The sequence below is a fragment of the Alligator sinensis genome, unplaced genomic scaffold (genome assembly GCF_000455745.1).
Source record: "Alligator sinensis unplaced genomic scaffold, ASM45574v1 scaffold917_1, whole genome shotgun sequence".
Taxonomy (NCBI): domain Eukaryota; kingdom Metazoa; phylum Chordata; order Crocodylia; family Alligatoridae; genus Alligator; species Alligator sinensis.
The window spans coordinates 1-13,056 of NW_005841988.1; the positions used below are offsets into that span (position 1 = coordinate 1).

Genomic DNA, 13,056 nt, shown 5'->3' on the forward strand with positions numbered 1-13,056 from the left:
GGGGGGGGGGGGGTTTGTTTATGTTGTGTTTCATTTCTAACCCTCACCTTGACTGTGAAGTCTGCAGCAAGAGGCCCAGATATTCTGAGTATCTCCTTGTCTGGAAACTTCTGGAAGTCAATGCTAGAATTATCCACAAAGAAGGAGCCTGTGGAGCTGAGGCTGTTTTCACCCTTCACACCTTGAAGAGTCTTGGTTTCCAAATCTGGCAAACACAAACAAGTTAAACAGAGATTAGGAGTGCTCTACTGTTTCACACAGAGCAGACATATGCATAAAAGTTAGAAATAATGTTACCAGAATGACAGAATGTAAGAAAGGAAAATTTGCGAAACCTCTCAGCTCGTTATTACTTCATCCCTATACATATTCCCTTTCATTTTTCTATTCCTGCCACCCTTTTTACCTAAGGTGTTCAACAACTTACACCTCTTGGCTCTGCCTCTATACACCAACCCACCTACTCACCCACAGTACACTGGTCTTGCTCTCTTCTCCAGCCTTACCAAGCACATTCACTCTCAGGCTTTCTAATGTGTGCAGCCCTGTATGCAATAAATCATGCTCTTTCGTGGAAGGAGGGAATCGTACTGTGCTTTTTAGTGTTAGTTGTGCTGACTTCTGGTTTTGCTTTTAGAGTTAAAGGGAGCTAAAGGAGGTGTACCACTAAACATGACAAGCTAGGTGGGCCACTGTTACAGGGAGGTCCAACTTTGTAAGGACTTGGGAGAAGCCAGCCCGGTTTTGGGCAAGGCTGGTTAGCAGATGAGAAGGAAGTGTAGGGCTCCAGCTGGGAGATTTAAGAGAAGAGAGAGCGGGTAGGTAGGCTGTGAAGGAACAGTTCTGCCATAGATGGTAACTAGGGTGACACTAGTCCACTGCTCTCTCCCCTCATTCACTACCCCAGGGCAAGGAAAAGGCAGAGGCTTTTTAGTTATTGGTTTGGGGATTGAAGTTCTTTTATACTTAGGAATAAATCTTGTTGAAGAGGTTATGGACAGAACTAGAGAGTGGCTTACAGCAATTACCCAGATCAGTTAAGGAGAGACCAGCATACAGCTACTGCCCACCACTCATTAACTGAAATCAGTTTATCCAGCAAAGAAAAAAAGGAAACACATATAAAATATTAACTAAAGTGTCTGCAAAGAGTCCAAAAAGGAGACTCTAATAGGAAACTCTAATAGGGACAACTAAATTCTTTCTGCCTGCTTTGTTTATCTCTAAAATTGTGCCCAAAGATCCCAAGTCTATCCTGATTCAGGTACTCCTCTGTAGGGTTAATGACCTGACATTTATCAGAGGGCCATAAGAAGTCAGTAATCAAAAGGAAGGCCTGTTATGTCATCTAGTTTTGTCAGTGCCAGCTTGCTCTCTGTAGTATATTTGACAGTGAACTCTTGTCACTATCAAACAGGGATAACAGGTTTCATCATGAAGGATCTCAAAGTGCTTCACAAACTTATTTACAATGTTTAGGAATGCCTTCTCCCACCCGGACACGAGCCAATATACAATGAGTCCCTAAGGAGAATAGTACAGGATACTGAAAAACATATCCATGGGACAGTAATACATGTTCAGAGATGGCAAAAAGAAAAAAGGTTGGACAAATAAAAGTTAATTTTAAAAAATTGTTGCAATTGGGTTGCTTTACAAGGTGGGCCACAGGAATGATCTTATAACAGTAAATGCTGACTATAGTGTATTAAGGAATCTCCCCAATTCCTTGATTTTTGATGAGGTTAGTTTCCATTGCACCAGGATGGAAGCATTTTGGTGAGAACTTCTCTGCATTTCAGACATTCTCAATTATTAATATTCTGTTAACCAGGAAATACAGGGGCTGTCTCAGTGGGTCTACACATCTGCTGGTGCAGCCTCAGACTCCACTGTGAGTCTGGGTACTGCCTCAGGTTCCTCCACCTGGCCTGGGCCCTGACACAGTACTCGCAGTGAGTCTGGGCTCCCCCTTTCTTGATACCCACCAGGGATGTAGGGGCTGGGGTTATCAGGCACCCCACCTGCCTTTCACTGAAAAGATAACTGGCCTGGCATTTCTGGGGGACTATCTCACCACAGACAGTCCTACCAGGCCACCCTTTCCTGGCAGGGTACAGTTTTCTGTTGTACCCAGGACAAGGAGCCTCCTGACACCCCCAATAGATCCTCCCTTACCTCCAAGTTAAGCAGAGCAGAGCAGCCCATGGTGTCTCTTCAGCTCTTGGTAGCGGACTGCTGCTCCAGGCCCACCCCTTATATATATATAACAATTGGGTCTTATTCCCTAATTAGGCCTAACTGAGATAACAGCCAGCTGCAGGCTGCCTGCTTACTACCCATGCCCCTGGGAGTAATAGAGCACAGGGTGTTCTGGTACAGTGAGAAAAGGCCCTTTTTATGCTAGCAGATGCAGGATCAAAGTCAGTGGACTTGCTCCTCATGAGGCAGTACAACTCTTAAGGACAGAATTTGGCTATGCATGTGTACATCCTTTTTTTTTTCCTTCTTGCTGTGCATATGTGCAGGGCAGGGGAAGAGGGAGATTTCTGTGTGTTTAACATATAAGCACCTTGGGGGCTGAGTTCAGCAGTAGGAAAACCTATCCTTTACCCTCCTCAGTATCTCTGTATGTAGCTTTCTTTCCTTTTCTTCCTTCCCTCATCTTTCCTTCTTTCTCTCCTTTTCTATCTATTCCACATGAGATAGAGCCAAAGGGAGCACGATCTGCCTGGCCAATTTTCTGCTGGTGAACTGGTGGTGAACTGGAAACGCTGCAGAAAATGGCTCACAAGGGCTGGTTCTGACAGTGCCCTCCAACGTTTCCACTTCTTGGGCCATGCATGTGTCACATTTGACTTTGGACACCTCGCTTTGCAACAAATTGTGGACTAGTCTGTGTCATGCTAGGTCACTGAGGGGGCATTCTGCAAGGTGGAAGATGCTCAGCTAATCCTAAATATGTAATCCCATGAAGGGCATGGGGGGAAGAGGTTTCAATCTCCAGTAATATTGTGTTTTTGTTGCTGACAAATATTACATGCTCAGCCCCTGGGGGGATGGACGGATGGACATGTTCTTTGGCACTTTCACCCTTTTAATATTTTTATAATAAAGGTTTAAAAAATAAAAGTCTCTCTAATTCTTTTCTCTCTCTCTCTTAATACAGACATGCTTGACATCAAGCTAGCCAGCAAAAATATAAACAAATAGAAACAGCTTAAGACTTATGGAAGGGTCTAAAGGTTTTGAACCTCTGACCAAAAATATAAGTGCAAGTTCCACTGATGTCATGGGACTGGTGAGAGCATCTGAGGGCAGAATTTGTCCCCTGAGTTAAAACTGGTTATTTGAGAGAAAGAAACCAGATGCCCCCTTTGTAAACAGAATGTGATGGGGTAGGAAGGCTTCTCTAAACAAAAACAGAACGTGTCTTTTGTACTTACATAAGTGGCCTGGTCCTTTCAGCACAAGGCGAACATGCCTACTTCCATAGGGAACAGCAATCACCGTGTCATCCACTGGGGAAAAACAAAAATGCGTGGAGTCAACAAGCAAGAAATCCACACCTGTTTCTAAATAAGCATTGAAACAGCTGTTCATGGGAAAACTGCAAGCAAAGTTTTACCAAAAAAGAGAGAGAGAGAGAGACCAGTGAACCCTGACAAAAGGGAAAGGTCTTCCTTAAAATAACATTTGCACTCAGATCCCAACTTGCTGATTTCTTATTTACACTCTGCTCCTACCCAAGATTTACAGTGTTTCAAGAACAACTGGCAGCTTTTTATTTCTCCTTGCCTCCAATTCAAACACAGGACATCTTGCAGTTCCAAATGATTTTGGTTTGTATATCTGTGTTCAGTTAGGGAAGCATAAAACTGTTAGAATCTTCAAAGGAAAAAAGCTGAACTCCAGACCTCCCCATTCTTTCACCCACCACGATTCCTCCCCAGCTGAACCCCTAAAGCCCTTTCTTTTTCACTTCCCTTAGTCTCTCACGTGATCTCTCCTTCAACTCAGGAAACTTTCCTCTTCCCAACTCACAGCACACCTCAAGTCGACATATCCAAAGGTGAAAGGCACAACCTTATCATAGCGCAGTAATTGTTTTACTTTACTTGCTAGAGCAAAAAGCCCTGGTACAACACAGGTCTGTTAAGAACTGTCCCATAAACAGGTGCTTAGGGATGGAGCCTGAGCCACTGGAGTCTTAGGGAACATTGCCAACAGCTTTAATTAGGGCTGGACTGAATCTGTAAGAAGTGCCTGACAATAGCCACTAATTCACTTTCACATGTAGTTTATTTGCTGCTGTGACAGTTAGCTCAGTGACATTTAAGAGCCAACAATCCCAATAATGTCTAGCTGCACTGCAGGGGGACTTGGCTCCGTATATTTGCTTCCTGGCTGTCCAGCTGAACAGCTGATTAACAGGAGTGATAGGTGGGGAGAGCACTCAGTGTGCTTCTCCTCCTTTCTCTGCTTTTTCACTACCCCTTCCTTATCCATCTAGAAGCTGAAAGTCAGAATCAAAGGGCACACACAGAAGTGACAATTTTCACCCAATCTGGCCACAGAATGTGATCTAAAGGCATTACCAAACACAAGTGCACAGCTGCAAACCATTTAAAAAATGGCCAGTTGGATAAAATCTGACCCCGCATTGCATGAGGGTTCAGATGAAGATGCTTCAAAATAGAGTGTCTTCTGTAACTTGCATCTGCACTGCCTCCCAGCCTGTTGCTGTTTTCAGAATGGGGCAGGAGGAAGCGGAGGGAATTTGGTCTGGGGTTTTTCAATCCATGCTAGTGTGCAGGCAGGTATATTTGGAGCTCTCCCCTCCCTGAGGTAGGGGGCTCCAATTCACCCACCCTAGTTTCCAGCACTAACTGGGGAGCCCATTGACTAAGCTCCCTTTTGCCCCTCCAATTCTGAAAACAGAAACAGGCTGAGAAGGAGAAGGAGCCATTGCTAGGGGAAACTGGCTGCACGCTCCCAAGCAGCAGGTAGTTTCCCCACCCCTTGAAACCAACAGTGAACTTCTGTTTGGTCCAGGTGGGGGGAAATGTGGCAGGGCACTGTTAGTGCCTGCCACTTTAAGGGCTGAGCCAAGCAGCCAGCAGGTGCTTAATTGTGGCAGCCATGTTAGATCCATGGCTGCTTGCTACTGGCAGGCCAGGTAGTAACATTGTTTGGCTGAACATCCTGGAGGTAAAGGCAGGAGCTGTAGGGGAGGGGTTGGAGGCTCCTGGTCCTGGGCATGACCTAAAACTGCACCCTACTAGGAGTGGGTGGCTTGGTGGGGCTCTCAGTGGCATGGGAGCCCCCAGGAAATGCCTAGCCAGTTACCACCCTGGTGGAAGGCAAGTAGGGGTGCCTTAACCCCAGTGCTTGCCTTCAGGCAGGCCATACACTAACAGAGCAGGGTAGGCCAGGTAAGCTTCTAGAGGTGCCTGAGCCTGCTAGGGGAATGACCCTGTAGGGCTAGGCATACTTCCAAGAGCAGCTAAGCTAGGAATGGGGGACCCCGATCCCTAAATGAAGGCAGGAGGGGAAAACACACCCAAGGCACTCAACTGGTCAATGCTGGGGCCAGGACTGGAAGGGACAAAAGGGTTAGGGGCCCACCATGAGGGATGCCCACAACAACCAAAGAAGCTCGGGGTCCCAACTGGCCTGAGACAGGACCAGGGCTTACAGAAGGTGAAGGTCCCATGATTGGGGGCCACAGCTAATGGGTGAAGGGGGTGGTTGCATCAACTGCCTGAGATGCCATCTGCGAGGCTTGGGCTGTGGTGTAGGGGTAGAACAGGGCTGCAGATAGCCACCCAATATTGGAGTGTACAATGGGCAGCCTCCTGCCTGAATTAAGAACCTAATTAATTAACAAGAAGGTGTGAGAGAGGTGGGTGGTATGCCCAGAGGCAAGTGAGGAAACTAGCTCTGTAGCTAGCCAGGGACTCCCAACTTGCCACAGGGTGGTGGTTGTAGCTTGGAATGCTTCCTGCAAAGTGATCTGAGTCAGTGGGAAGCTGCACTTCTGTCTGTGCCCAAAAAGAAAAATAATGTTGTGCCCCTGAAAGCTAAAGTTTTGCAAGGAGATAGTGTTCCCCTCTCTCCTCCCTAGAATTATTCTTATGACAAAGCTGCATGATTCCCACTACCTAAGAGCTGTTTAGCTTTGCTTGTTACCTTGACACATGAAAGCAACTTTGCCACTAAATATTTTCTTTCATCTGAGGATCTTAACTGTGGACAGGATTTTTTTTTAAAATAAGTTATTTTGGTATGGGGAGAAAAGCTGTACTTTACTGGAACCCAGCTGGGATCCTCGTATAGAGGAGCATTTATCCTAAAACGAAGAGCAGCTAAATATTTAATAGGGTCATCTCAATTTTTGTCATTGTGATTAAGAGTCAATGCCCTGTTGTAATGACTCATACCTCTTTTAGAACTTGTTTCTGTTTCTCTGATTCAGGAAAATGAAAATCTATCTGTTCCTTCACAGTTTTATTCAGAGCCTTGAGTTTTAAAAGCTCATCCACTAGAACAGATGTCACTGCCTCATAATGACTTCTCATAAAGGAAAGCTTTGGGTGCCTTATAGCTAGCTTTATAAAGTTGGGAAGAAGTTGGCAGAGTCTTTAGAATTATATCTGTGTCCACATTTGTGAACTTAGTTCACCTTTTTTATCTTAAAGGTGTATGGACAGAAAGTGCTGAAAATAGAAAGTCTCTGTTTAACCACAGGTCATGTAAAGTGCAAGCAAAGGCAAATATTCCATACTGGCTCTCAGTTGGCTCAACTTAGTCTTAATAAGCATGCCCCAATGTCCCCCTTCACTTGCTCTCTCATGAAAAGTGACTCAGTATCCACACGATGGTATTTCTACCATGACCTGCTGCTGACCAGAAATTAGCACCTTTGTCACATCCAGTGCAATAGCTATGAAGTCTGTTCATAAGCCAAGTTAAAGCCTTGCAATTCAGTTCAGTGAATCATGTCACTGTCTAGACTTTACGGTGTAAGACCAGTTCAGTATTTACAATATTTTTTTTTATCTAGCTGCCTTAGGCTATAAATCTCATCTAGTCCAGGCAAAAATCACTCATGCCACAAAACCATTCCTTGTTTCAGCCTTATGTAGCTTTCATGACATGAAGAAAACTCTGAATAGGAGATGAAGTTTGCATTATGATTGGCTGGAATACCGCTAAAGAAAGTTCTCTTCTTACAGAAACCATTTGGGAGCTGCAAAGTCATAATCAATTTAGGATTATCAGTACTAGGAAAAAAATAGTAAGCTCCCTGCTGACATCCTAGATGATCTTTTAATCAGCTGATGCCAGCATGTTTGTCATAATGTGTCAGATAATTTCGGATTATATGTGTATATGTATGGAAGAGGCAGGAGGGGGAAGGCTGGGGGGGTGGGGTGGGGGAGATAAATTGCAATTACTTTCAGACTATTTCAGACAACACTGCTGGTAAGTCTGTTCAACCAAATTTTGAATATCCAGACTCTGGTAACCAGAACCCTTTGTTATCCAAAGTTCAAACAGGTACCCTAGGATTTACTGAAACTATTGTCCTGAAGGGTTTCCAAACTTTCCAGGACAGAAGTGTGGTCCAACAGCATTGGATATTTCCAATAGCACCACTGTCCAGAATTTATAAACTCTGTAATGCTAGCATTTCAGTCTTGCGGAGCTCCTAAGCTTTACAGAAGAGATTCTGTGAAGCTAGCTACTTTGGACAAACCCAGTAGCCTTTATCATTGGCGGAGTTAAAGTCTACAATCTCCTGAGCCTAATTTCAGTGCTCAAAATGTGCTTTGCCAACATCTCTGACTATTTAGAGCTCAAGCTTGAGGAGTCTCCTGAAAACTTTTAAACACTGAGGTGAAATAGTTAAAAAGCACTTGGTAATATAGCCAGATGTATCTGTCTCTGGTATCATTCAAGATAACAAACACAAACTTTTGTTTCTACATGTAAATTCTTCTCTATTTGTTTAACTAGAGAGAACTTCTTGTCTGTTCTCCTGTATAATAAAGGATTTAAACTCTGACGCTCTTAATCCAGATTTCTTTCTTACCATTATAATTCTAATGTTTAAAGAGCCCAAAAAACAAAGTATTTTTTCTTTTACTTCTATTTTCTTTGTGAAAGGCCCATTCCTGTGACATATTGTTTTGGTGTGTTTTGCATTTCTTGGAGGAGGTCAGGAAAGAGTTATATTTAAAGAATATTACTGCTCCCTTAAAAATGATCTTTTTTTGAAAAGTGGACCTCCTATGTGCATGATGTTATTCTGAGGTTTTGACTTGCTCTGTATGTTATGAATCTTGTGCTGACGTGTTAAGATCTACTGACATTTCATGGAGCAGTTTCAATCATGCTGTTTTTAAACAAGTCTTCAGTTTATATCCCATAAGTTTTAATGCATTTCTCCCACACCATTTAGTACCAAGGATATAACTCCTTGTTGTTTAGTCTTCATGGAAATTCATAATACACTCTTTGTGAAATAATGTCCTTGTTACCATGAAACATCCTGCAAAATCTTGGCCCTTGTAAAGCTGCAGAAGTAAGATGGAAGGAAGATTTCCTGAGGTTATTGGTGATAAGTAGACAAGCGTTTCCCTCATCTTTCCCAAGAAGAGAGATGTGGGTATAAGCAAGGGTGTGTCCAGTGACTGCTCCCTCAGTTGCAGTCCCAAAGAGAAGGCCAGCTTTTCTGGGACATTCCAATTGGCTGACCTCTTAAACTGTCTGGACCTCGGGAACATCTGACATCTTCTCAAGGAGATGCATGGAAACTATTGTTCATTTCACCGTGGCTGACTGGGTGGAGAGTGACAGAGGGATTTTGAAGGGGCACAAGGGTCTGTGAGTTGGCCCTGTCTTCATGTTGCAGGAGCATACGCCAAGTTCACAAGGCAGCTCTATTTCTCCTGGCTTTGGGTTTGGTGCAAAATGCTAACACAGTCCTACAGTCAATTCTCTTGTTTCTGGACAAAGTCAGAAACCTAGTCCCAGCACTACTTGTCTAGTAGTAATACACTGGCATGTTTCCAAGTCAGTTGCAGTTCCCCATTTGACATTACCCATATTGGAGTCAGGATACTGGGCCAGACAGACTATTGATTTGCATCCATATGTAATCCAGTGTTCTAGGAGTTAAAACAGGTCATACCAAGACTGTCTCCCTTCTAGATCACTGCCAGCAGCTCTGACTTGGAATCCAGGCTATCAGCAGAATTTACCAGCCACTTTTGGTGAACAATTTGTCTGCTAACTGCTAGTGAATATAAACCAAACCCTAAGGATTCAGTTTTGCAGGACAGTCACTATGGGCTCTTTGTGAAGGCAGTTATTACAAAAATATGATTTGTTCTCCTTGAATTCAGAGAGGCTGAAATCACTGAAACTCAGAGCCAAGAGCATTCAAATGAATGAGCTCTTCTATACCAAAACTATTTTTAATTTTTTTTTAATAGGAGAAAAGGGCATCAACACAGGTGTTTCTCCTGGTGTTATAATAATGTGGGAGAGAAGTCTGAGACACATCTCATACCCTGCTGTGTTTCTATTTCTGATGCCTTTGGGAGATATATACCATCTCAATAAATACTGAGGAAGTTGTTTCTGTTGTAAGTGCTAACTGTTTTAAAGCCCTGTGAACTTCTTTCCCTTTTGACATCTGCTTCCCCTACACCCTTGCATGGTATAAACAGTGTGGAGAGCAGACCTGGATACAAACAGCAAGAGCAAATGAATTCAATGTGATGAGCTCAACAGCATGTTTGGGATAATTTTGAAATAATAAACATTTTCTAGTAACTTTTGGTTAAATGCAAGAAAAAAACAAATCATTGTCCAGACTCCTGCAGCAGTGTTAAGAATGGAAAGTTGTGTTTTTGAAAATGTTGCCAGTTTACATTAGGGAAATGAAATCACATGTGTGCCCACTAGACACTAGATTGATGTTTAACATATGCTGCTTCTGATTCTTCCTTTCTTCCATGGTAACATGGCTCAAGAGGGTTTTTATTAATGTCCTCATACCTTCTTGTTGGAGACACAGGGAAGGACGCATAAAGAAGGAAATATAGGTTTGTTAGGACAAGATTTTTTTTAAACGCAATGACCTGTAACTAAAATGGCTGTTGCCAAAAGTAACCCCTCATTCCAGAAAACAAGGCAGCCCCCAATCCCAGGAATATTTAAGGACACATTTAATTTTACCCTTGGGAGTAGTCTTATGAGGGTCAGTGGAGCTACACACATATATAATGCTGTGCCTGTACTGAAGCTTTCAGGGCCAAAACTTAAGAGCTCAGCTCTGCCTTCAGACAGGCATACTGGATTCTAATATCTTATCTGGGACCTGACTAACAAAGAGGGCATCCATATGGCATTTCTCAGGTTTAGTCGACAAACAAAGCTCAGCCAGTGTAATTATGTGAAATTATCACACTCCCTGGCCAATGTAGCTCAGCCAGCAAAACTTCTGATCTGGATATGCATATGCAGAGAGAAAAGAATGTCTGTCAGCTTAGCTAATGTAGCCTGAGGAGGCAGTGTAACTATGCTGGCAGAAAAACCCTCCTACCAGTAGATCTGTCTCCATTATAGCCAACACAGCTATAGCAGCAGATGCTCCAGAACAGGGACACACCTCAGTCATATGATGCACATATTTGAATGATACAGACAGAGAAGTAACTGAACAAGTCTCACCTCTCATTGCAATTCTATATAATTTCTAATGATATCTCTCCAAGGACACTACATAGTTATCTATTTAGCTACCACTTGAAGATTGCCCCTGTCTTTCTTACCATCTCCAGTCACAGATCTGTTTGTAAGAGGTAGCATTCAAATTCATTGCCTACATGGGACAACATCCCATACTTTAAAGGTATTTATATCCCTACAACTGGAAACAGGCATACAGTGTAAGAGTTGGCAATGTTTTTTAACAGAGAGCCGAAATGATCCTAGTCAGACAGACCCTAGGACCAGCCCACCTCCACTGCTTCTCCCTGCTGGCCAGCTGCAGCATGCAGCAGAGAGCGCTTCTTTTCCACTAAAGCCTCCAATGGCTGGCTTTCTCATGGTGTGGACAGAGCTCCCCACTAGTGAATGCTGCCAAAGCCAGGGCTCTGCAGGCTGGATCTAGTGGCATTTTCAAAAGGTTCTCAGTACCCATCTCCTTTTCAAAAATCTCACTAGAGACTCACTTGCATATTTAAGTTTCTAACAAGTTTTGCAAGTTTATCCCATCAGCCTTAGCCATCATAACTGTTGACTGAGGGCTGTGCAACGTGTACTGGTACTGAACAAAGTAAAAAAGAGTTTGTGGGGATTCATTTTTAAACCCAGAATGAATTCCAGCTGCAGCATGATACCTGCTGCCTACAACCCAGTAGGCAAGCTTTGTTCGTGCAAACTCTCATTAGAAGCAAACCTTCAGCACACATGCACTGATATTTGGCATAAAGCAAATTTAAAATGTCATGTTTGTTTGTTCAAAATCCCCACTGTGCAGGGAGTTACGTGTGTCATCCAATAGGAAACAGAAACAATACTATGTGACATACGCAACCAAGCAACACGGGACCATGATGAAATTCAAAGGTCAGTTACTGGGAATGAGGAATGGATGAGCAATTCATAGTCTAATGTTTTAACCATAATTGTCCCACCCCACTTGCTTGTTATACCCATCTGCTGTCTTTTGTCTTATAACATCTCTTTTATAGATGGGGCCTACATTTTAGTTACACATTTCTGCAATAGTGCCCTGATCCTTCACAGGGGTCTTTTGGTGTTTCACTGACGCAAAGAAATAATATTTACCATGAATTATTCATACTAGAAAATAATTTGTAAAGAAAGCTAGAAAGGGTTTTAGATTACAAGCATGTATGAGGATTTCTCCATCTGCTTGCAAACATTAGAAAGAGTTAAAAAATAAAAGAGTGGAGGCAGAAAAGTTAGATTCACTTCCTCTATCCTTTGTTATGAATGATTTCCACAGTTCTACCTCAGCAATGCAAACACCTTCCACAGATTGTTCCTTTCCTTCTGCCCTACAACAGAATGTCTTTGCCTTCTGTCCCTCCCACCTCGACTAACACATTAAGATTCAGAAGGTCACCGTGCTAATTACTGCAGTGCGTAGTGTTCCCTATTCAACAAGCTGTTCTGAGAGCAGAGAAGATTCTATAAACAAACCCCTGTCAATATTCTTCACAGAAGCCAAATGCAAATATATCTGTTATATATATACCCTAACAAAATACTTCAATGTGGAGAACTAGAAGAATTCTTCCGATGCCTGCACCTCAAAGAATATTTCCACGATCAAACGGAACCCACTCCCAACAACAACTCATCCTCTGACAACATTCAGGAAAGGATCAATGCCAAAAAGCCCCCCAAAACATCAGACTGGATACCTCACAGTGGATGAAACCCTAACCTTGACTACTACATTGACTGCTTCAGGGAAAGAATGAACAATGAAATAATCAGCAACACACGCCACCACAACATCCTCTCTCTACCAGAGAAAAAGGCCATAGAATCTCTAAGATCCGACCACCAAATAGTAATAAAACCAGCAGATAAAGGAGGAGCCATAGTCATCCTAAACCGTGAGGATTACATAAAGGAAGCCAACAGACAGCTCTCTGACACCACCTACTACAAAGAACTACAAGAAGATCCTACTCCCCTTTTCACCAAAAAACTCAACAATACCATCAAATCATTTCCACCAAGATTACAAGAAAAACTACAGACTTTGATCCCCCCGCTACCTAACCCAGGGACTTTTTACATGCTCCCTAAAATCCACAAACAAGGGAACCCTGGCAGACCTATCATATCCAACCATGGGACCCTAACTGAGGAAATATCAGGTTTTGTTGAATCCATCCTAAAACCGCTTGTCACCCACAGAACAAGTTTTGTCCAAGACACCACAGACTTTCTACGGAAACTTAAAAACATAGACCACCTTCCCAGCAACACACTCCTAGC

General features: G+C 43.1%; 1 protein-coding gene across 1 annotated transcript in view; it reads right to left on the minus strand.

The window, feature by feature from the left end:
* Positions 1 to 26: 26 nt before the first annotated feature.
* LOC102379424 (ADAMTS-like protein 1) overlaps positions 27 to 13,056 on the minus strand; it is a gene marked incomplete at its 3' end in the record, with an annotated part of 697,172 nt that continues 684,142 nt past the window's right edge. Inside the window, exons 8-9 of the mRNA XM_025201268.1 lie at positions 3,447 to 3,521; positions 27 to 205 (exon numbers count right to left, since the gene is read on the minus strand). Of these exons, the coding sequence (XP_025057053.1) occupies positions 27 to 205; positions 3,447 to 3,521 (254 nt within the window). The remainder of the gene's footprint in view (positions 206 to 3,446; positions 3,522 to 13,056) is intronic.